This window comes from Trachurus japonicus, chromosome 17 (genome assembly GCF_045865225.1).
Source record: "Trachurus japonicus isolate A0001 chromosome 17, Traja_1.0".
NCBI lineage: Eukaryota > Metazoa > Chordata > Actinopteri > Carangiformes > Carangidae > Trachurus > Trachurus japonicus.
In genome coordinates this window covers 36,878,439-36,904,202 of record NC_140923.1, presented here as the reverse complement: position 1 = coordinate 36,904,202, position 25,764 = coordinate 36,878,439, and the positions used below count along the sequence as shown (strand labels likewise).

General features: G+C 43.5%; 1 protein-coding gene across 3 annotated transcripts in view; it reads right to left on the bottom strand.

Annotated features, from left to right (window-relative positions):
* Positions 1-25,764, bottom strand: part of epha4b (eph receptor A4b) — a 90,324-nt gene that overhangs the window by 49,160 nt on the left and 15,400 nt on the right. For all 3 annotated transcript variants that reach the window (XM_085805860.1, XM_085805861.1, XM_085805862.1), the window contains exons 2-5: positions 23,541-23,605; positions 17,553-17,753; positions 15,916-16,023; positions 15,045-15,396 (exon numbers count right to left, since the gene is read on the bottom strand). In XM_085805860.1, the coding sequence (XP_085661986.1) occupies positions 15,045-15,396; positions 15,916-16,023; positions 17,553-17,753; positions 23,541-23,605 (726 nt within the window). The remainder of the gene's footprint in view (positions 1-15,044; positions 15,397-15,915; positions 16,024-17,552; positions 17,754-23,540; positions 23,606-25,764) is intronic.

Below are 25,764 nucleotides of genomic sequence, written 5' to 3'. Positions count from 1 at the left end.
CAGTCCCCTTCTCCCTCTCCCTCTCTCTCTCTCTCTCTTTCTCCCACTTTTTCGTGCCTCCTTTTTTCCCTTCAAGCTACTCCAAGTGTCTGCCCCATGGGAAATGTGTTACTTGACTTGGTTCCCTTATGATTAATGATTTACCATAGCTATAAAAAAGGGACAAGCAGGCAGAGGAAGTAAGACAGTGCTCACATAAACACTGACTCACACACAGGAGAGTAAAAGTTAAGACACAAAAGCTGTGTTGTCGAACCGTGAGCTAACTCTGAATATGCATCATCCACGAGGTAAGTTTACAATGCAATGTATATAGTGCGTGTGTGTGTTTGTTTCTTCTAAAGATAAAGTGTGGTCTCAGATCCAGTGTCTTATTAAATATTCATCCGGTCACCAGAGAGACTCAGTGTATTTATGCCAATCGATAGCTCTTAGATATGATATAGTACTGCCACTCAAGACACACCCTCAGTCACCATGCACTGATTGGGAAGGGAACAGCCCAACTATCTCCTCTGGGAAAATGCCGCACACTGAGGTGATTGAGCTCTCTTCTGTTTTAGTCTATTTCTAGTCTTCTCTGTTGTTGTTTTTTGTATGTTTTTAAAAAAAATCTCATCTACAGGTTAGTTTTTTCAACCAGCTATAAAATTTTAGTTTCCCAAAGACAAGTGCTTTAAAGGTCAGCATATTTTTTTTAATCATATTTATTTATTCTATTTACTTGCTCTATGAGCTTCTGTAATGAATTGCTTTGCACAGTTAATTTCAGTACCAGGAACCTGTTTATGTTTTGCTTTTTTTTTTCTTCTAAAAATGAAGTTGAAATGATGATCAAACTTTTCAAACTTTCTGTCAATTGGAGGTTTAGTCTACTCACTTTCCTTAATCACTTTCCTCAGACCCTATCTGTTCTCAAGCATGAATGAAATCTATTAATACTCACAGAAGGGTTCAAAATGAAGTGCACTCAGTCTCCTCCTTACACACACACACACAGGGACAAAGTTCTTTGTATGCAGCTTTTACAGTTTATTTAAAACTGTTAAGAGTTCATTTATAAATATAGAGCTGAGTCACAAGGCTACTGGGTAAGAACCTAATCAGCGTAGTAGCTACAACACTATGACCTATTCTGTACTGGGCTGTGTACATGTGTGTGTGTGAAGTCTCTGTCATCTTGTGTGACGACAGAGGCTGAGTGACAACCGCACCGGAAGAGTTCAGGAAACGTTTTACAGGCCTTTACAGATTCACACACAGAAACACACAACCAACATCTCACAATTGTAGTCATTACACTCTAATTACATTCAAGCAGGCAGCTCTGTGTGTGTGTGTATGCAAAATCACATCAGCTGCACTTTTCTGACACAAACACTTGCCGAGCTGTGAGCTGTGAGCTCTCTCCTCTTCATCCCCTCCTCCTTCAAATGTTCTTGCTAGTTCAAATGTTCTCTCGCTCTCCGCTGCGCTCGGTTCAAGTCAAACACTGGATCCCCGCCGGCTTTACCATAAAGGCTAAAGAGGGGAGAACTCTTTGTGCGTTTGTGTGTGTGTTTATGTTTGTCGATGGGTGGGTGTATAGTGAAGAGAGAGAGTGTGTGTGTGTGTCCTTTTTGAGAAGGAAGTTGTGTAAAGCTCGTTGGCCCAGGGGAGATGAGCTCCATAATGGTCACCATGGCAACAGGCTTTCAAGATGGAACCCTTCTAGTACCCCTCGAGTGCCACAGCTCCTGGAGCACAGAGCTGCTTGTTTGTGTGTGTGTGTGTGTGTGTGTGTGTGTAGGCTACCCAGGCGTTAGTTGAGGCCAGCTACTTAAAAATTGATACATCAAGCGTCAGTGGAGAAATCTGACGAGATTGAATCTGACGTCCTTTACGGCCACCGGGGTCGCATCTGTATGTGTGTGTTTGTGTGTGTTTGCGCTCGTGTGTACATGCCCGTGAAACACGCTTTCAGTCGAATTGGCACGGCCTCATGGTAAACAAACTGAGGGAAGTTGAAAAACAAATGTTAAACCTTATATAGGGGAAAAGAAAAAAAAGATGCCAATAAATCGCTGTCAGCTCGCTGGTGCTTGACTGTTACTGATGTGTTTGTAAACAGCATGTGAACGTTGATGTGTGAGTTAGTTAGTAAAAGCTACAGGTAGGTAGCCTATAACATGTGGCTTTAATAACTGAGAGTGTGTTTGTGTTGTCAACAATGTCCCCTAGTTGATAAGAGGAGGTAATGTGTGTGTATGCTTTTGTGTGCAATATGAGGTTCTGTTTATAGAGTAGAGAGCAGAGCAAAGTGCATTAGTGTGTGTGTGTGTGTGTGTGTGTGTGTGTGGTAATAACAAGGTTTGTGTGGAATAGAGATGTCAGCATCAGGGTCCAGCCCCCTACTGAGATCCTCTAATCCCCATTCGGATTTCATAACAACCTTTCACACCATAATATTCACCATTACTACTAATCCTCTGAAACACACACACAGTCACACACACAATTCCTAAAGAGTCAATCCCATGGGCTGTTCTTTCTTTCGTAACAATTCATCTACTTGTCATCCTTTCATTACCTCACATTGTTTGCACTGTACTGTATGAACAATAACACTGATCAGTGATATGTTTACATGATGACGTCCTCATCTCCACAGACACTCTGTGGAAACAATGAGTTCATTAAGGTCAATGCTAAAAACCATCCGACCATTAGTAACTGACAACATTGGGCAAAACACACAAACATGTTGATCCATATCTAATACACTACATTAGCGACCATGGCAACAGAGACAAACTGCTTCTTTTACATAACTTTTCCATTGCCCCATACTAACATTTAGACTAAAATCAGATTATTGTGATTTGCATGAAACAATGATAATCATCAATAATCCCCAAAATAGATCATTTCACCCAATTACAATTGCTTAAAAACGTACAAACTATTAAATATTTTGTCTTTGGAGCTAAGAAATGGACATAATTGCCTATTAGGAACAGCAACTGTTGTTCAACTCTTGAGTTATTTTAAGAACTTAATTGGAAGTTGAGACAAATGTGATTTTTAAAAGTATAACCAAAATAGTCACCTGTAAATTGCACTGCAGGGCAAGTTTGAAATGCAATTTGATTAGAAGGCAGCAGCGGTCTACTGGGGACACACAGCATTCATGACTCACAGTGCTTGGATGGGGCTGGTGCTCACTGGTACAGAACGCCAGCAGTTTGAGTGTCTGTCTACCACTGCACTGGGATTCAGTGGAACACTAACAAACTTGAATTAACTTTGCTTTGATGACTGATTCCAATATTTGTAGACTCGGTGTTGAATCACATTTTATTTCACGGCTTTATTATTGCCTTTCTTGCTGTAAAGGGCAATAAACAAGGGAGTTTATATCAGGCAAGGCAAAGCAGTACTGAGAAAATAGAGCAGACATTTAAGTACATAATTACAGTCAATTAACAAACACCACATGTTGAAATTATATAATAAATTTCATGCAGACTGTCATTTTGATGTCTGTCATTAATAAAAACCCTGCTAATTATATTACAGGTGTTGAAATAACGTATTATCAGATGTAGTCAGATCCTGTGGTACATCTGGACTTTTATGGGTAGACATTATTTGATTTGCTTAAAAACAATTTGTCCCATGTGTCATGTTAAATCAGAATCTTAATAACCAGGCTTCATGATTATATTATGTTTGTATGTGATGTTTCTGGACATGATCAGATGGTGGAAACATTGGCCTGCTAGTTATTTTACAGTTCATCATGTGAGGGGAAGAGAGGGGAACTTCAAAACTTGACGTTTTCCTTCAAAGCAGATGCAGCAGAGACGCAATTGCTTTAGACTGCAAGAGGCTTTTTTGTGGGAGAGAGACGAGGCAGGATCACATGGCTGCAGAGGGGACGTGAGATATGAGCTGTGTCCACACAGTAGATATAGGCCTCCATGGCTGAGACCTCAGGACAGACCCTCACTGTGTTTATGGTATCTTATGGCTTCTCAGACCCACACACACACACACACACACAGTGAGACCAGATATGAAACGGTGTGTGATGTCCACTGCATGAAGCACATGAGTACACTCAGACTTTCTGAACTACTGTCTGTCCTCTGGATGCCAGCCAATTACAGAGAGCAGGCCGAGGGGGAACAACAGGGTGAAGCTTCCTCTCTTCCTGATTCTGTCCATATCTGTCTTTTCTCTCTGTTCTCCTTTCTCTGTGTTTTCCCTCTTGTCTGTCGACTTGTATTTTTCTGACTCTGTCCTGTCTCTCAGTCTTTCTTTCTTGCTCTCTCTCTCTCTCTGAGCATCTCTACCTTACTCCCTCTATTTGTGTGTGTGCGTGAGAGAGAGAGAGTCTGCCTTTGTGTGTGTGTCTTATTTCCCAGTGGGCTGTCTGTCATACGTTGACCCTGACCTTCTGCAGAGCCCCTGCACAAATATTTACTCTCTCACTGACAGGAACACACACACACACATAAACCTCCAAAAAAAGAAAAAGAAAAATCACAGGGATAGATTTTCTCCAATTTCAGTGCAATTAAAGCAAACACACATCTACACAGACACACACTTTTTTTTTCCCGTGGTAATCCAATCTGATGGTTCTCTAATTTTAACCCTAACCCAGCATGATTATACTGCAGTCTAAAAACAGATTAAATAGATACCAGGTGCATGTGTGTTTCTGTGTGAAAGGGGTCATGGGCGAGGGACAGAAAGAGAGGAAGAGAGAGAGAAAGAGAGATCACGACAGGGCTATAGAAAGAGTCTGTTGGGAGTTGGCTTCACAGTCTGAATAACTTATTCTTCTGCCTGTTTTGCCATGGAGAAAAAAGAAGGCCAGAAAACACAACAAAGATTCACAACCTCCTTTTGAACATAGCCAGACAGACCTGTACAAACACACACACACACACACACAAAGCACAATTCTGCACTGCATACACAGATTCAAACTTTCAGTACAACCACATACTGTAGCTACACTCTCTTGCCCCAGACCCACACACACATATAGCTTAAACATCTTTCATAAAACCCAAGCCACAGAGCTTTAACACACCATAAACACACACTCTCCAGATCTATGTATCTGTCTCCCCAGATACACACACACACAGACACACACCAGTAAACGTGCCCGCATCGGCCGGCCCTGTGACCGGCAGAGTGTGTGTAGGAGGAGCACTGCACCTCCTTTCCTCACCCACGTTATTTTCAGTTCATCACTCTCAATAATTCATTCTCTCAGGCGGAGGAGTTGGAAAGGAGAGCCCGGTGCTTTTTTCTCTGTCACTTACACACACACACACACAAATACACATCCTCATACCCACATACAGATGTGCCTGTCAAGTGCGAGGCCGTATTCCCGTGGTCCTTAATCTGTGGGTGGGCAGTGGTTAGGTTTGTCATGAAAAAAAAAAAGAAAAAGCACAGTAGATTGATGATGGCAGGAAAACAGTGGTTTATAGAGAGCTAACAAACACTGAGACAAAGAGATGCTAAGTAAGAAACTTAATGCTAAGTTGCAGGCCTGCTCAGGGTCGTGTGAAATGACAGATTACTCTCTAACAGAACAGATACAGAATTATCTAGTTATGAATGAAAAAAGTGTTACATGTACTGTATATAATACTTCCCTCTAACCAGATGTCACATCCTCAACACTTCAGCACCAACTGATGTGCAGGAAGTCACGGGTGTCACGTACAAAGGGAAAACTGGGAAAACTGCTACTGCACTGTGATCTGTGTGCTCTCCATCACAGGAACTGCACAGCTCAGAGCCTCAGGAGCTTTTCAATGTGACACATAAATATTGGCAAAACAATTAGATTGCCTTATGAAGAGCCTTGAAATGTAATGACACTCACAGACATCAATGGTAATTGTTATAATAGCAGCTGGTTAGCAAGAATCCAAGCTGAGAGGAGGCTTGGTATCTGACATAAACATGGTTAACGATCTTTTCCTTGGTCTCAGCTTTATTTAAAATGATAAAAACTGAGAGTATACAGTATGTTTACATAAAGAGAGTTCAATGTGACATTATTTTCTAAAACTTGTATAAATTTGTTTATTTTTTAGCCATAATTCACAGAAGATTTTATTCTCTTTTGCTGCATATTTATAATGCAGTATAACCTACCACACATTCATGGGTAGAGTTACTTCTCATTTTCAGAGACATTATGGGTTGGATCAGGGGTTTTCAAAGTCTTCCTTTGGGAACCAGTTCTCTGACAGAATTGAGACAACTGTGTTACATTTTGGCACCAAGCAGCTTTTTGTCCAACAACTCCCATGAGTCAATGGGGTAATTCTGTGTTCTTGTTTTCCTCGCCACTGGTCTCAGTATTTCTCTGTTAAGATTTCTTCAGGGTCATTTATTTAATTATCTTCAGAGGTCTCCTCTCAAAAACAAATGCAGTCTGTGATTAATTCAATCAAAAACACTAAAGCAGTTTCACCTTAAGAATCATCTTTTTCTGTGGACACAAGACGTCTCGTTGTTTCTCTGATGACTTCATCTGATAACTTGCAGACATCCAATGACTAAAATCTTTCATCTGATTAAGGTTTCTAGTGAAAAAATGGCAAAGATATAAAAAGTGTAAGATATAAAAATCATTTTAAAACCAGAAAAAGAGTCAAATTTCACCTCATGCCTTCACTTCTGGCAGACAGCCAATTAAAATCAACCGATTGAAATTGAGGTTTAAATATCGCTGGAATCAGTTGGAATAATTTAAGTACACTATTAAATAAAAATTACTGATTGTCAGCTCCAACTGTTGACCATGTGGATAAACCATTCAAATAAACTGGCCAAAATACAATAACTAAAATCCCATTGTTTTCCCAGCGCTGCCATGCACCTGTCCCTTTTATCTCATACTGAATCTCTGCCTCACATTCCCTGCAGCCACTGTAGAAATGTTCCATTTATATACTGTAATAATACAGCAGCTGTTCCAAACAACCATCAAAAAATGAGACATAATCTGTCGCTTCTCTCATTAGACTCTGTCTAACCATTCTTTGGTCTGGCCAACGCTGGAGCTGAAAAGTCTATTTGAATTTTCTGAATGGTTCCTCTTGGCGTGTAGAATAATAGTGCAGCTGTACGGCATATGAAAGCAGCGACAAATTGGACTTTGACTGTGGCTACATCTGTATGTCGTGTTTTGGAGCTGAGCAATAACGCAATAACTGTGCAACGCCGGCCCAATCAGTCTGACAGGCTGATCGTACATCTGGAAGCCATCCATAAAGTAGAAAGAGAGAGAGAGGGAGGGAGGGGCATGAGGGGAAGGGGTCAATGGCTGCTTTCCTGTTCCTGTGTTCCCCGGTTCGGCAGCCCCCGCCGGCTGCCTGAACGCCTCCCCTGCTCTCTCTCTCTCTCTCTCTCTGCGCGCACACACTCCGCTCTCTCGAAACCTTTAGATCTTAAATGGAGCAAACTCAACACAAATTCAACACGAGAGGGAGAAAATGTGAAAATTATGAACTTTCCCATGAGTGCACACATGTTTATCCCTAACTGGAACTCAACAGCATATGAAACGCAGCCAATTAATGACAACTGTGCCCGAAGGGGACGCGCTCTGCCCTCTACACCTCTCTCCTCTCTCTCCCTGCCTCCGTCTGTAGGGAATAGTGCTATATAAGGACGTGAAGAGTTGAAACATGCGTTAACAGTTTCTCAGTCCTTGGCCTGCTTTTTCCCTCTTTTTCTCTGCGGGTTTTGTTCACACAGCTCAACCCGCTGCACCAGACTCCACTCTAGCTACACGAGGTCCTGCCTCCCACAGCCGCCTTGATGTCCACAGGTTTCATCGCGGCTAACACTTCAGCGGTGCAAACACCATCTTGGTGCTAAGGTGGCTTTTGGCATCTCGGCTTGTGTCTGGCGAGCGATCCGCCATGGCGACAGAGGAGCTGGGCTGGGAGGCTCTGTGTGAATAGACATTATCTGGGTCAGTGCTGTGTGGGTATGTAGACGGGGACTATGGTGTGTAGAGGATATAGCGAGAGCGCCTAACCCTTTGTGATTTTGTGTGTCATTTATTTAAACACAAAAGAGAGGAGATGAGAAGGAGGGAGAGGGAAAAGGGATGGAGTTTAGGAGGGACATGTGAGAGAGCGGAGATAAAGGCGAATAAAGGAGAAATGAAGGCAAAGGTGGCTGTCATTATCCAAATAAATGAAAAGTGGAGTCAGGCAGGCGGAGCAGCCGAAAGACACACACTTACACACACACACACACGCACACACATACACAGATAGATAGAAGGACAGATGACTGGCCTTTACTTGGCCCATATATCCATTTGTCCTTTAAGAACATCTGGCTAGTAATAACACCCTGCCTAACACTTCAACAGCTTAATGCCCTAATGCCTGTAGCAGTGTACGCACACACACACACAACACATGGATTCTACACACAAAAAAATCTCTTTACTTTCTGTCTAAATCCTTCTTTTAGCCGCCCACTCCCTTCCTACCTACACCTTTGTGCTCTCTGGCTCCCAGAGCTGCCACCAAGAGAAGACCGAAGAAATGAGAGAACTGTGTGTGTGTGTGTGTGTGTGTGTGTGTGTGTGTGTGTTCAAGAACATACTACATGCAGGAGGGAGCCCTTGACCTTCAAAAGTCTGTATGTGATCAACATAAAAATGCTCACTTCACCCACACTGCCTCCACTGTCCATACACTTCTCCTATAAGGGTGGAGGAGGCAATAGAGGCAGAGATCAAGCACTGTGTTGGAGAGGCAATAGAGAAAGGCAGGTTCCCTACTGAGCTTTCAACACACACACACACACACACACACTCTGCAAATGAGCTCAACCTCTTTCACAGGTGCGAAGATTAGCCTTTTCCTACATCTGTTCCCTGCTCAAGCCTTTCATTATGAACAGAGACTACAATCCTCTTATGAGATATAAAATTCAAAAATGTATTGTGTCCTGCTGTGTGTGTGTGTGTGCATGCTGCCGTTTGTGGAGTCACCGTCTTTCTTTCATTATATTCATCTGAGTGCATATCTTGATGGAGCTTTTACAGTGCGTGTATCATATAACTTCCACTTATCCGCACAGAATGTAGGTTTTCTTGCGGAGAACAAACAAAGGCTTTTACTGTAAAGCCTTTCCTGCTGTGCTGTGGTCAGAGCCAGGTCTGATCGACTGAGCGGCTGAGCGGGAGGCCTTTGATCGCTGTTTGTCGCTGGGCAAACAGAAAGCTGAATTCCCCTTCACAGGTTTAGCAATGTTCTCCAAAAAAAAAAAAAAAAAAGAAACCTGCAGTTTTTTTTCTCCTCCTGTGAAAATGACATTATGCAGGCTTTAGTTATCCATTCCAAAAGTTATGATCTCATCATTGTGGTCAAATGGGGTTTGGAGTGTAACGAGGATGTGAAGCGGTGTTAAGCGATGTTTCCCTGGCTTACAGGTTGCATGGCTGGGCCTTAAAGCTACAGTTCAACATGAGAGCTGTTTTGCAGCAGACAACAGCTGTGCACCGTCTCTTATTTTGAGCCGCCAAGTATGAGCAAAGATTTTGATTTGATTTTCAGACACAATGGTACCAATCCTGGCTAGTGGCCACCTCAGTGTGACAACAACACTTCAGAGCTTTATTGTGTCCAGCCAAGAAGTAGTCTGACACATAACTCCCCCTCCCTCCCCCTGACAATGCAACATGTTGTTTTCACACTTCCATTTTTTACAAGATACAGTATATCTTGTTATTTGAGCTTTAGAGGTGATGATGGGTGGATTTTCTTTTTTTGTCTGAGCTCATCATCATTTTTATTATACAGAGCGGTATCAATCTTGTCATCTAATGAGGATATTTCCTAAAATGTTGAACCGTTCCATTCATGCGCAGACACAAGAGTGATATGAATCTTCTTATCTCACTCTCACAAAGAGCAAATGGTTGCAATAACTCTCCAAATGTGTGTTTCTCAAATGATGAACAGCTGTATGTCTGTAAATTATTATTCCAAGCAACAAAGGAGTCCAGAAATCACAAGCGTTGGTTGTCTCCGTCAACAGAATGAACACATTATTGATGAGGCAAATTACACAGGATTGGATGCACGTTGGATTTTTTCCTCCTCAGTGATTCACACTTTGGTTCTGGTCCAATCTGAGACGTGAAAAGAACAGCAGGAGAGCTAAAAGGAATCGGTGTGGTGTGACTTTGAAAAGTTCCTCTTGTAAAACAAGTTTTCGCTTCATACTGGCCGCATCAAGCAGATAGATGAAGACGAAGAAAAGGGGAAGAAGGGAGACCATTAGACAGGTGGAGCTGGCGGACAGACAGACATGTCATCCTGACCTATATTACTTTTGCCCGCTGAGGAAGAGAGAGAGATGAGAGCAAGAGAACTTGTGTTGAGGTGACAGGTGTCTGTCCTTCTCCACTCCGTCTCCTCCATCTCTCAGGCATCTGAGGCAGTAATTGGTGCTGTCAGACACACAGAGAAGGACAGAACACACACATACGAACACATACTTAGTCACAGCAACACACACACACACACTCCTGCCCTTCAGCGTGTACCCCTTGGGCTTAAAGCAGGAGAGGTTTGAGAGGAATATTCACTACATCCTCTGCCAGCTGTGAGACAGAGAGACAGCAGGAGAGGGCAAGGGAGTACGAGGTGGAAATGGAGGGAGCGGAGGAAACAGTGGCAGACAAAAACAGAGAGGGAGAACAGAGGCAGAATGCACAAGAGACAAAGACACACAGAGGAGAGAGAGGAGCGAGAGGAGCGAGAGCAGGAGAGCGAACGAGGCGGGGGGCTTCGGCTTTACAGACAGAGGCCTCCGCATGGGGTATGGAGAGATGGAGGAGAAGTGACAGGGGTCTGCAAATGTATGTGACAGAGAGATAGAGAGCGAGAGAGTATGTGTGTGAATAAGGGTGAGAGAGAGAGAGAGATTATGCAACCCCGGAGGTGACAAGGCAGATGAGTATGATTTCATGTGATTGAGCGGCAGGGCCACAGCCATCAGCGCAGCAGTGTGTGTTCAGTGCACGCCTCAGTGCACATCCAACCCAAAGGTGAACTAAACAACACAACTGAAACACAACAAATATGTGTTTTAAAGTTGCAGTGTTATGTAACATTAAAGGATATAGGGTTGACTGTATTTTTCTCAGTGTGAATTTACTCCATGACAACATCGAAGCCAGTGATGTGTTGATCCAACAAACCAGCACCGACTCCGGTAATGATTGAAAACATCTCAAGGAGCTGCATTGTTGACAGCCATCTTCTTCAGTTATGATAACCATGGGAACTGTAGTTTCTTTTAACTTCCTCCTACAAACATAATTTCACTCCAATTAGCCAAATGAATGCGTATTATTCTGCTGCCAAAAAAAAAAAACGTCCCCACTCCCCACCAAGTGCCTCCCTGTTTGTGTTATGTCATTTAAAAACTAAAGTTCTTTAAATTACAGTGTAATTGTCTAGAAACGTACTGATACCGAATGATATTTCAAGGGAATGTTCATGAAAAAAAATTGGTCCAATTTTAGTTATTATATAAAACTATGACAGTCACAGTGTTCATTTGGTACACATCCATTCATTTCGTTCCAATTACTTGCCATTGTAACCTAAAGAGCGAGTGAGTCACTGCACAGCGGGCCAGGCTGAGCATGTGAAACCTCTCTCTGTGTGGCTGTATTATTACAGGCAAACATTCAGTCCAGTCTGGAGAGTAAAAGCTCCACTAACATTCACTTCGTTTTACATGAAATCATCGTCACGACCTGCCGGTTTGTCTCAAAATTAAGACCACATTTCCCATGAGTCTCGCTTTCTCTGTTGCTACTTGCTCTGTGTGTGCCTCTGTCTGCCTGAGCAACAACCCTGTTTGTCATACAGTAAAGCAATTCAGCACAATGAATCTAAACCAGTGACATTAACACCATCAAAACATATACATGAGGTCTGTATAAACACACTAAACGTGCCTCACTTAAGGGAATAGGAAGCAAGCATGGGGTGGGAAAATAGAAAAAGAGAAAGATGAACCCGTGATCTATAAATGTTTAACGAGAGCAGACAGAGGAGATGGGCACTGCGTGGAGGAGGAGGAGGAGAGAAGGAAAAATGGTGAGGTGAAAAAGGAAGACGGTATCAGAAGAGATGGGTGAGGAGCAAAATGGGGGGCTTGTAGAGGGAGAGAGGTGGAGAACAGTCCCATTATAGAAGCAGACAGCAGAGCAAGGTTAGAAAATAGCAGTGAGGAGCCAGAGATTGGGGGGAAAAAATGGCTGTAATTGGTGGTGTCTGGTGTTTGTCTAACACAGAGAGGCTAGTAATGATTCCATTAGCGCCTCACACCGAGAGAGAGAGAGAGAGAGAGAGAGAGCGAGAGTGAAAGAGGGAGGCGAGGACAGAGCGAGAGAGAGAGTGAAAGAGGGAGACGAGGACAGAGCGAGAGAGAGAGTGAAAGAGGGAGACGAGGACAGAGCGAGAGAGAGGGGGAGAGAGAGACGAGGACAGAGCGAGAGAGAGAGGGGGAGAGAATGGGAGTCAGGAGGAGAGTGACACAGAGACAAAAAGAGGAGGCGGGAGAGGTCGAAACACTGTGAGAAGATTCACACAGAACATTAGAGCAGGAAAACAATGAGCATCAGAGCAGCTAAATGGTAGAAAAGACCCAAAACAGACACACACACGCACTCAAAAAGAGCAAGAGAAAGCGAATTCAAGGCGCCTGTTCGATAAAAGAGCCGTTCACCTGCGCGATGGTTCTAATTACACATGCCCTCCTGCTCCCTCTCTCAGCTCTCTCCCCCACCTCACCCCTTCATCTCTTTGTGTGACAGCAAATGAGAGAGGGTGATTTAAATGCATTAGCAGAGTGTGTTTTCCCTATGGAAGACCCTCAGACTGTGTCAGGGCAGGAACCTTTTGTTTGGCGCTGATGCTGAGCGCTGAGAGGACTCTTTAAAAGCCTGGCCATCGTTCTCCCTGGGACACATTAAAGTGCAACACATGGGCTTGTTGTACTTCTCTGTGTCCTCTCATGTCTCTGTTAAGAGCAGACTGATTACAGATGCAGTTACATTAGTAGGCATAAGTGAAATTTTGACGAGGAAAGGGAACGGCGACAGAGCACAGGCATGCGCAGGCAAAAACAGCGCAGGCATCAAAGCAGTCTTAACAAAAGAAAGCTGGTTTCCTGGGTGTCAATTTGGCGTTATTTCACAGGCAACAAACAAGTGTGAGATGTGTTGGGCTGACATACGTGGGACAGCAAATTCTCCAGCTCATTGCTATGCAAATCCTCCCCAAGATCCCACAGAAATGTTTTTCCTAATACTGAGTAGGTGGTGCAGACAACCCTGCGGCGGAGCAGCTTCAATTCACCACGAAGGAATTAAAATCTATTGAAAAATGCTTTTTGATTGTTTCCGGAATAATTGCCACACCAGAAAATCTGCCTTTGAAAAGAACTGAAACCAAAATCCTGTAGTCGAAGACAATAGCTACACCCGTTCTTCAAGCGCGCCTCATCTGTAGCGACCGTAACTTATCAGTCCAGGGACACATATATTCCCTGACCTCTGACCTCCGACTGCCAATAAGACTTCATCATGACTTCTGTGCACATGCACATACATGCACGCATGGTGTTATTGAGTTAAAGCCAGCTTGTTAAATGCGCTTACGCTGCTTTATTTATTCTCTGCGGAGGGATGAGACTGAGGGAGCAGACTGATGAGGTCATGGAGATCAGCGAGGTCAAGCGCTTTGCTGCGTCAGACCGACTTGAAATGCAGGGAATGTGACATGGACCTGAACACTGCAGGTAGTGAAATCATGTGAAAAGCTGTCAATGAGCTCACCCCTCAAATAACTGCGGCGTGTCACTTTTACGAGACAGACAGACATGTAGCTCAACAGTCGGTGTTTGATGATTGAGATGCAGCCAGAGTTCTGCCACAATCTGTGCACATTACCAGTCCGCAAACTACACAGTACAGCTTGTTCTTATTCACTTGTCTCTAAGGCCCAGCTGCCAAGTTTTCTGGGTGTCTTGGCTGCTGCTTCTCCAAAACAACTGAAAATGCATTATGTGCACCGATTCCAAGTTTGCAGCGATGAATATCTATGATTCCATTTTCCTTTTTTTCGGGGAGGAAGCGAGCCCGTGGGGACAGGTGACGGCGTGAGTCTAATACAGGTTGCTCACTCAAATGCATGCACACACGGTATACACACACACACACACACACACACACACTGCACACACCATCTGTGGAGTTTTACGACTCAATAATCTGCTTCCTAAGGCATACCTTCCCCTCTCCTCCTACAACGCAAACACACATCAATAAGCGCTTTCTCACACACGCGCAAATACACACACACATGCACTCTCTTACCGCTCTCCTCTACTCAGCAGGGAAAATGAGATATTCAACTCTGACAAACACGCACACACACACACACACTTGAAAAAAAAAGATGATATGCCTCAAAGCAACTCCTACCCTTTCCTGTGTGAGAACTGTCCTCGCAGAGCTGGGAGCTGTATAAAAGTCACTCTGAGTTATGACACCCGTGCTGACACACATAGTCACACAAAGGAGCCTAAATACACAGTCAATGACTTTTCCATCCCCGGTTTCACAACAAAAATCATGTAAGAGGGATGCAATGTCTCCACAAAGACACACAGGCACGCACAGGTGCACACGCACACACAGAACGGAGGCGATTTCTGTTTTTGTTTTGTAAGAAGAGCACTTCTGTGAGCTGTTGAGGAGTCTCACTCGTACATTATATAAGAAGGCCAACCTCGATGAGGCCTGTGCATACTCTCTACACTCACTGTAAAGCATTCACTCTTTGTGCAGGAATACATTTGATTTGAATAGACAGAGGCATTAAACCAAAAACACTGCACTTTCTCCTCTGTCTCTATATCGTTCCCCTACACACACACACACACACACACACCCCCACCCCACTCACGCTGGCAGACGTCCTTGTTCTCCTCGAAGCCCGGTTTGCACACACATCTCCCGATGGGAACGAGCCAACCCCCGTCCGCGCTGCAGTACATCTTGGGAGCCTCGAACTCCTCGGAGGCGTTCACACACAAACCGTGGACCTCCACCAACGCCGTGTCCCCCCCTGTTATCGTGTCGGGGAACTGGGCCAAGTTGAGAACAGTGAGGGGGCACTTCTTGTAGAAGACCCTGACAGAGACCAGGGCGATGCAGGCGCCCAGGTCCTGGAAGGCCAGGTAGAAACCCTTTTTACTCAGGTTGCTGATGTCGCGCACCTCAGTGTTTAACTTCATGACACGGTCACCAACGTCCACCTGTGGACAACATTTTTCACGTGTTAGTTCTTCCAAATGTGAGCATTCAATCAGAGCTTTTCTTTCCAGTCCAAAAAGTTGGTATTCTATTTAGCTTAAATGTTGAAACTGGAACTGAGCATTTCCAAGGCAGATCCAATTATGTCCTCAACATCCTGACAATTTTGCAAGCAAATGGAAAAAGATGATTAAGTTTTAATACAACCTTCATTCAAATCCTGTTTTAAAGCATATTGTGGCAAATGGGGAATATTTAAGATATACATTTGGACTGCAGCTCTTTTATATGAGGATGAAGATCACATACACACAGGTGGAGCTTCACACTAAAATCAGTCAAATAATCATTGTAGAAAACACAGTACAAAAGACAGTCAGCACACAGCTGCAATGAGAATAATTTGGAGCGTAAATATCCTCATTGAAAATGAAAAAAAGAAGAAATTGGCCAATATGCTGTAATTTGGAAACAGCAGTCTTTCTTACATTATTGCATATTGTGTGTGTGTGTGTCCATACCTGTGTAAAGCTCTCATCTGCAGCAATAGTGTCAATCTTGACATACTGGCTTTCCTTGATGAACCACAGGTTGGCATTGTTGGACTCATAGTAGTACATGTTGAATGTCTGCAAAACAAACACAGCGTCCATCAACGTTCACACTCAAATTCACATTCAAATTTAATCGACCAGACAAAACAGAATAGCACACAGAGTGAAGAGACGATTAAAAGTCAGAAGCTCTGTTCTCCAGCTTTTCTCCTGCTTCTCTTCAAATCTCTGTCCCTGTGTGTCGATGATGGCTGGTCAGCAGCTCCGTCTGCAGTTTGGTGAAAGCGCAGCTCTGCACAGACTCATATTATCTCTGCTACTCATTGTGGAGATGTAATGAGAGTGAAAAGGGTGTACGGGGCATACAAAGCAGAGAGAAATGAATACAGAGGAGCAGTGATATTTGGCTGATATGAGAGAATCGGGGACTGCAAAAAAAAAAAGAAAAACTCAGAAGTTAAAATATACGAGCAGCCACAAAAGAGGCCTCTGGAGCATCGTCTGTTTCATTCTGCAGCTATTCTCTCATGTCAGTCTTTTCCTGCCTCTTGTCTATTTATCTATTCATCAGCTATCAAAGTGTGTGTCAATCTGTGTGCGAGTCTGCATATGTTTATTTAAAATCCTGTTTTCCTGCTCTGCTGTGTGCCATATAAGCTGCATAAAAAGCAGTGAATTCATAGAAAGCAGAAATTAAAGTGCAAACAAAAACTACCACCTTTAGTCAGGCTGTCATGTATATTAATTTACACTACATGTACTGTAGCCAAAAGTGTAAACAGTGCAAAGCTGGGAAATCTTTCATATTCTGTGAAATGGTCTAATGTTAATAAGCAATTATATGATATGTTTCTACTTTCTTTTCATATTTCTGTCATGTCTATATTTTCTGCTGCAGACTAGTAAAAGCAAACAATACAGCACCAGATCAAACATGAAGCTCAGGGCAGGTTTAATTGAAAATGCAGAGATTTATCATTAAAGTAAATTTGCTGATTTTGTTGAACAGCTAATCGCTCTAAACCAAGTTGCCACTGCGTGCGCTGTAGGGTGAATTAGTTCCAATTTGTGAATGTCTTTAATTTGTGTTGCAATTAATGTGACATTTTCATGACAAATGCAATATGTATCTACTAAATTACATATTTGAGAAGCGAAAGAGGAGCTGATTAAGTTAGTTAACTCAATTTTATCCAAAAGGCTGAGAGCACTGCAGAGCTAGAGAATATATATAGGATTTCAGGAGTGATTTTTCTCAGACAAACCTCAGACTCCAAACAATTTCTGTCTCCACCACATTTCATATCAGACTCACTCCTGTGCCACTGATCTCCAAAAAAATAGAAGAAACATGTGTTTTTACTTCCTTCCCTCCAAAAGGAAATTCAGAGAGCAGACGGCTTCACAACAGCACCCATGGAGCTCAAGTCAAAATTCAATGCTTTGCTCGCCAAGAGTGAACAAACAAGCAGCAGAAATGCAACGGGAGGGCCTAAACACACACACACACACACACATACACCCCCTCCAGTTGCAAGGATATTGGTTATCTGTCACCATGCGGCACACGTGTTAAAAGAGCTTGCGTGTGTTGTGATGCAGACCTCTTTGCAGGTACCAGGCACCCCGGGCAGGCTGTTACAGTCCCTCAGGGTGAACTTGATCTCGATGTAGACGCGCTGAGCCCCTTCTCGGCTGATGTGGCGTGTCCTCAGCCAGTTGTTCTGGTTGGCCTCCATGACGTTACACACCTGGTAGGTCCTCATCGGGGTGTTCCTCTCATCCATCACACTGATCTCCTCCCACTGAGGATGAGCAGCAGAGAGAGAGAGAGAGAAAGAGGAGAAAAAAGCAAAGTGGGTCTATTAGATGAGAAAGACACAACATCTTTATTGAATGTGATTGTGATTATTCACAGCTCTATCCGGGGAGTGTTTGAGGCAGATTTCAGATCTTTGACCTTTATCAAATGACATTTTTTGATGAAGTGCAACAGGAAGAGATGAGATGAAAGAAGTACGAAGTAGAGAGGAAGATGGGGACGCTGAAAGGGGAATGCTGGAAGAAATTAAGGAGGGGAGAAGTGAAGAAAAAAGGAAGGAGGAAAGAAAAACAGGGAGAGATGGGAGAAAAAGGGTGACGAGGCGAGGGACCGTGCTAATTTCAAATCAAAGTCCAGGCTGACGTGCAATCAGCGCTGAGTGACATTCAGCAGCACTCAGCTGAAAGATCATCCTACTCCATCAGCAGTCAATGGACAAAGGAGATCTCAGTCCAAATATTGCTTATGGGAAACTGGGCCCAAGTTCAATGAAGTGTGGTTTAGTGAAAACCAACGACTAAGCCTGCGTGTTCTGTTTTCATGTCTGGGTGAATATGAGTGATGATCTGTGTCAAGATGACTGAAGGACCGTCTTTGTCTATGTTGCACGTGTGCATAGAGAGAGTGTGTTTTTCTAAAGTGAATGGGTGATTTAGCTCCTAAGAGTGTGTGTGAGAGAGAGAGAGAGAAAGAGGGGAGAGTGAGCATGGAGTAGGTAGGACAGAGCTACTTTGTCTCCCGTCATCTGCTACCATCTGTTTCCACTTCTGACTAAGGCAGTAATTGAGAACACTTCTCGCATGAGCAGGAAAACATTTCTATCCACACACACACACACACACACACACACACACACACACACACACACACACACACACACACACACACACACACACACACACACGCGCACACACATGCTCACATACACATAAGAAAAAGAACATGTCTACTGGATTTTCTTGAACATGAACACGCACACACACACACACACACACACACACACACACACACTGGATGAGTCCTAGTTTGTGGTGAGGGATGAGAAGACCACCATCTTTGTTCTGAGCTCCTGTCATCATCTTAATACTGAAGCTTTAAGCTCCCGAGTGATGAGCACATATCACCTTACAGTCGTCCAACCATGTAAACACATAATACATGGCATGAACACATACTGTATACACACACACACACATGGGCACACACACCTGCAATGCACTAAAGCACACACACACACACACACACACACACACATACAAGACCCACAGGAGTAACTACCTGTCACCCCTAACGTGTCCTAGAATTCAAATGAAACCAGAACTGTAGGTGAAGCGAGAAGGGAAAAAGAGGAAGAAATAAAGAGGTAAAGAAAAGAGAGAAGACGGGCTAATAACATGAAAAGAAAGCAGCAAAAAAAAAAAAAGGCAAAGAGACTTTCAGACAAGTCCAGGCTAGGTTGGATTCTTGAGGTTAATCTGATGTGACGGCCCAACAACCCGGCAAAAGCTTGACGCATTTCACCTCCAAGTCCTGAGCACTAAAACAGATCCACATTAAAAAAAAAAAAACCCTACACATTCTCACATCGACTTGCACGCACTCTCTCTCACACACTCAGATGCTTTTAATCTCCATAGCCTCCCCTGAAATGTCTACTGTGTATGAATTGGAGCTAGAACAAAACCAGCTCCCTCTTGAATCTGACCCAAAGTCTCTGAAACCGAGAAAAAGAAGGAGAAGAGGCAGGAGATTGTTTAAGTTGCTGCATGCAACTGACAGAAATCTCCCTGACAGCCACTTCAGAGTTTGAAGATTATATATATAAGGGGATGTATCACTGGAGTCTTGCACAATAACTTTGAGTCATTGTGATCAACCGCGCTCGATTCAATTAAAAGAACAAAAAGCCAGACGGAGGGAGAAAGAGAGAGAAAAGAGGAGAGAGATGAATGAATGTTGGTAAATTACAGGCTCGCCTGGCAGCTAAATAGACCCATCTGTGCAGAGCTGGGACCAGTCGGACATCACAGGACGGTTGCACACACCCACACACACACACACACACACACACACACACACACACACACACACACAAAGCTGAGTCCCCAGGGAGCAGTGATTAAAGCATTTATGGGAATAGTCATTGAGGGATAAAGAGGGCTTTATGATGTCTTTGTTTATTTCTTTGTAGGCAGAGTTTGGAGTGGCTGGATTACTGCCACTTCCTCGTGAGTGACTTATTTCCCTTGATGGCAAGTCTGTTCATTGTCACTTTTAGCCGGTGTAACGCACAGGTGTGTTTATGATCACCCAAACAACCTGCTTACCTCAATATTTGCAAATGATACACCAGCCGCTGGAGAGCACGTCCACCAAAAAATGAGTTTAAGTTCTTTTTTTCCCTCCCTAAATACACACAAACACTCACACGCACACACACAAAATGAAAACTGTTGCCTGTGTTGGTTCAGACTGAGCACTAATTAACATTCAGAAGGAAACCCTCCTCCCCGAACCCTCAATCACCTCGGCCAATCAGCACGGAGGCCGCTTGATTGCTTTGAAGTGAAGCAGAGACGTCAGATCGAGGTTTAAGTTCAACCATTCACCAGCTTAACATAATACCCCCCCCTTCTGCAATCATCTGATGGGTACACCTACGAGGACATAATTGGCCTCCAACTGCTGGAACAAGCCCTGGCTTAGTGAGGACGGTTGGGGTGGGGTGGAGGGGCAGAGAACGAGAGAAGGAGAGGAAAAAAAACACAGATGCAAGATGAAGAGAGAGAAGAGGGGGAGTTGTGGAGCCTCTGGGGGTGGGGGGGTCGAGATGCTGCGAGGGCCTCCCATTTTCAAACATCATTAAGACGTATCTGTTTTGTGTCCCTCACGAGGAACACCCCTGCACGGTGACAGAAGTGGGTCTCTCCACTCAGTCTCAGGCACATCCGGCCCTGCACGGCTTGGATTATGCGTGACCCTCGGGGGTCAAGTGTGGTTTTTGGACTAATTCACGCAGACAGTGGTCTCACATTGGTGGGAATTGCCTCTCGCTGAGTCCAGTCCACAGGTTTAAAGGGCAAAGGTCAACTAGATAATCCCTGTGATATGAAACATAAAGGCCTTCTCACAGCCCTGGCACCTCTTCCCCCCTCAGTCTATCACTCTCTTTCCCTTTTCTTCTCCTTCTCATTACATCCAGAGAGCTGTTCTGAGCATCTGAGACATGCAATATGTATATAATTATGATAAACAAAAACAAACAGTGCTGTTGCCAACAGGTTTGGCAGCGTCTACACAGTTTCTTTTATGGTGTATGCCACCAAGTTAGATTTAACTTGACATTTTCTGGCTTGTTTCATGGCACAAAAGGAGATATGTTTTGAGGGTTGTTATGATGCAAGAAGGGTAGACGAAGGATCAACTTGGAACAGTGATCCCCTGATGCTTTCAGCTATCAATTTATTTCTTTTTTTATATATTGGTTGGCCACAGTAGCAGCTTGTCAGTCTCCTCTGATGTAACAGCTTCCTGTTCCTGCTTTTTCTCACTCCAGTATTTAAAACTGATCTATTGACCCAATAGCATCTTGTTGTGTTGATCTGTTTTTAATGAAGAAGAGCACTAATAGCAGCTCAGCAACCCTGATGATAAAGACACATTAGATTTCCTGTATGTGCGTCATAATATAGGTATACTATGCAAGTATCCTCTACATAAGGACACAGGGACAAGTGTCACTCTAAACACAGAATAAATGTCTCTTAGCTGATACAGTGTGTGTCAGAGGAGTCATGCCTGGCCCTAGAGCAGTGGCTCCCAACCTTTTGTGGCTCGTGAACCCATTTTGACATTACAAATTTCTGGCGACCCCGCGATCATGTGACTGCATTCTTAGATGAATTCCTTTTTTTTTTGGCTTTTTTGCCTTTAATTGACAGGATAGTCAGAGAGACAGACAGGAAATGGGGAGACAGAGAGAGGGAATGACATGCAGCAAAGGGCCACCGGGGGATTCGAACCAGGGCCAGCTGCAGTAAGTACTATAGTCTCGCTATAGACGCCCCTCCCTGTGTTTAAATTGAAGTACAAACTAAAATGGTGTTGAGTTTGAGGAAAACACTGATGTGAGACAAAGAGTTCACAATATTGTCTCCATGCTATTAACTTTATATAAACGTCGTCACACTGTAAGAAGTGGCAGCAATGTCAAAACAACAACAATCTCCCTCTATTGCACTGACTTGCTTTTTGCCTTCTAGCTGTTTATGACAACACCACTTTTATAACTCACTGAAGAAAACTGTGTGGCCTTTTTTTTCAAGAAGCAGAAGCAGCTGCTTATTTCATATAGCTTTTTGAATTTCTGTCAGAAATTCGTGTTTATCTAGGAGGACGATAACATCTGCTTCATGTACACAGAGAAAATGAGAACAGCCATGAGAGCAAAGACTTTACCAGCTTTAACCAATTTAATAGTTTCCTCTGACAGATAAAGCAGCAGATAAAACCAACCAGCAAGAAAAGGCACTGGAACGAAACAAAATGCTTTAATTTTTATTATGTCTCATTATAATGGTTGTAGTGTTTATTTAACAGAGGAGTCGTGTGGAGGCCTGTAGGGGGGCGGGGGGGGTACCAGATCCCCACTAGACTGACAGTTCATGAAAAAGATATCCAGGATGGAGTTTATTGTATATATTTTACTTTCAGCCAACACACTTCTTTGAGGGCAAACTAACAACACATGTGCTTTTCCGGGCCATGAATAAGGCACCCCAAACTGAACTGTACTTTCAATAAAACTAACTTGTGCACTCTGGTTTTCAAAATTAGATTGAACCTTTGGGCTTAGCCACAGATGGAACACATTCTGCTCTTCTACAAGGAAAAAAAAAAAAGAACATACACAAACATCCACAATATGGCCACACAATCAGAGCATTTCAAATATGTGAACCTGATACCCTTGATTGCTTGAGAAAACAACCTTGTTTAGCGCTGCTCACTTCAGCTGCCTCTTCTCTGCCGCGCACAACCATGAAACCGCGTGTGGCATCCTGCAATTTAACACACTGATGCTGAATGGTGGAGAGGAAGTGCGTGACTCAAGGGGAAATAGAATTAATTCAGCGCCATTCAGCAGCTCTACTGCTGGAGTGACATACAGAACCCCGCTCTTACTTCTTTATTGAATCAACTTTGTCATTCTTCCTCTCTGCGCTCTCACCCTCTTCCTCTCCTCTCACTTCTCTCTTGTCATTTCCTGATTCATCCTGGCTGCACCCCAGACTCCCCTGGTCCCTATACATATAAAACACTAGTTACGCAACGCAACACCCCGGCGTACGTGGATACGACACCGACAAACCATGTACAAACCATGTCCTCTTACGTAAGAATATTTACCCCTTCACACTATCCCCTCACTCTGTCCCCCCCAAAAAAAATCACAACCCGTAATAAATGGTGGCTCCAGTGCCACTGCGTTTTCATCGCAGCAGAAATAATTTGTAAATTCCCCCTGCAGACTCCCGATTTAGCAAGGAGTGCTCAAGAACCCAGTGCTCTCTAAAACACACACTCCAGTGCTGCTGCTAGCGCTGAGTCCCTGCCTGCTCCCTGAAAATAAAACATGTCAACACGACCCGCCAGTTGTGATCAGATTTTGACTTTTGCTGCCAAAAGTAGTAGTAGTAAAGAGAGGATGCCTTTTGTTTATTTATCTGTGTGTGTGTGTTTGTGTGTGTGTTGTGCTGCATATACTCACCCCCTCATTAGGATAAGCCTCCCAGCCCAGGTCAGCCAGAGCTGACATGGAGTCCAGCAATGTAACTGCAAGAACACAGAGGACAAACGTTAGTAAGTCGAATTCTATTTCTCAGTCTCCATTTCCTTAAAGTCACAGTGATATTGACGATATGCAGTGTGAAGAAATTGAATGCAGCTCATAACATCATGTTGTAAACCTCGCTCCCTCCTTTTCTTATAAAAGAGATTTAAAGATGTTTCCGTGTTTTATACAAGGGTGTCTTTTGTTGTGCAGAAGTGCAACAGCAGTGGCATCACAAACTGTGGTAAACCTATCATTTCAATTTCCAGATTACTGTGGTTGTGCTGGAGCTGTTATGGTCCAAAGGGACACAAAGTCAGTCACTGAAACAGCATAAAGACATCAAGGCAAGAGTATATTTTACACCAACATTTACATTTTAGACATTGAGATACTCCACCCAAAACCTCTCTCCCTTTTTCTCACTCAAGTATCAACCGCAACTCGCAACTTACAGTAATAGTCCTGAAAATGGTTTGTTTCGAGCTTTGTGTCCCTGAAGGACAAAGGAGATGGTGGTCAAGCTGTACTTAAAGTGATTAAAATGGATTTCAGTATCTACATGTCTTCAGGACGAATAACACATCTGATATATTTTTGTGAGAATAAGGCTAAACACAGTGCTTTTGTCAAATTCCCATCACTCCGCCAGGCGCACGAGCAGACGTTGGACTGTGCACATCAAGCTGTGATAATGGTCCGAACCATTTTATCCAAGCCCAGTCATTGGCTGGAACCGAATTGCAGAGCAGAGGTGAGGGATCTGAGAAGTTTGTTTCAACATCTCACATTTTTCCAAAACAGAGTAACTATTGAAATCCATCACAAGAACTGCGATCCACGTTCACGCAGTGTTAAAAAAAAACATTTTTTCCCCTAGATGTTTCTTAAACATACAGTGTACATATCTCTGGGATTTCTGCCAGCCAAACACAAGTGGAGGTAAATTGAATCTTGTTTGTGGTGCTCGCAGATTGGAAAAAAAAATACAGGTAAACAAACACAGCTGCAACTTTTATCTTTTCCCATTTACTGCAGAAAATCCACAGATCCTTCTGTGAACACTTCTCATACAACTCCAGCAAAGAAATAGTCGCTATAAAAAGTGCTGACAACATGGTCTGTGGATTATTAGCTCTGGAGATGGATATCTCAGAACCTGGGGACATAAAACTAAAACTATCTCCATGGCTGGATGACATAATAACTCAATGAGTGTAAGTGAGAAAATGTGTGTCTCTTATTAAATAAAACAAACCTTTCAACAAGTGTTTTACGCCGATATTCTGGACTAAAATGCTGTGGTACTAGGAGAAAGTCCGTATTGAAATACGTATATCACTTTAAGAGGAGAGTCCGGCGGGTAAAGTAGGATGAAAACACATATGATTCGAATTGTGTGTTTCCTGTGTGCGATCTCCTGTGCGACAGGAGGAAGTGAGGGAGGATGCAGGAAGGTGAGAATGAAGAGTGAGGAGAAGAAGGTGGCAGGTTGACCAGCGGGAGGCTTAATGAAAACCTGCTCTGACTCTGGAGCAAGGTTCTCCACCTGTGTGCACGCATGCGTGTCACTTGTTAGTGTGTGTGCGTGTGCTTGTTGAAGCTTGGCTCGGTAAGGTCCTAATCATGCCTTCAACACCACTGACCATCAATATTTAATCAGTATCCATCTGCAGAGACTGCTGCTTCTCTCTTTCTTCTCTCTCTCAATCACACACATCGTAGCTCTCCTAGGTTACCCTGCCGCTATTGAAATCTTTGAACCTGTGCTTTCACTCCACAGATCTCAGATCAGACAGCCCGAGTCGCTGACCTGACACAATTGAAAACGACTGCATCACTTTAAAGCAGCACCTCCAATTTTTATAAGGTGCCTGCAGTGACGTGGAAAAACTATTCCAAAGTAAGAAGAAAAGAGAGTTTGCCCTCATGAATGCAAATGAGACTAATCACTCAATTGAAAGAGGTAAAAAAAAATGCCCCTCTGTGTATCCATACTGCCTGTAGGTGTAACAAAGGGACTGTAAAATCGGTCCGACCTCCTCTTTTTCCTGGCTTCCCCTCTCTTTCTCTTCCTCTCGCTCTCATGCTGTTCATCAGCCCTAACTGAATCCCAGCCGTTCTCCTCCGCTCAGCACACAACGACAGCAGGGAGGCATGT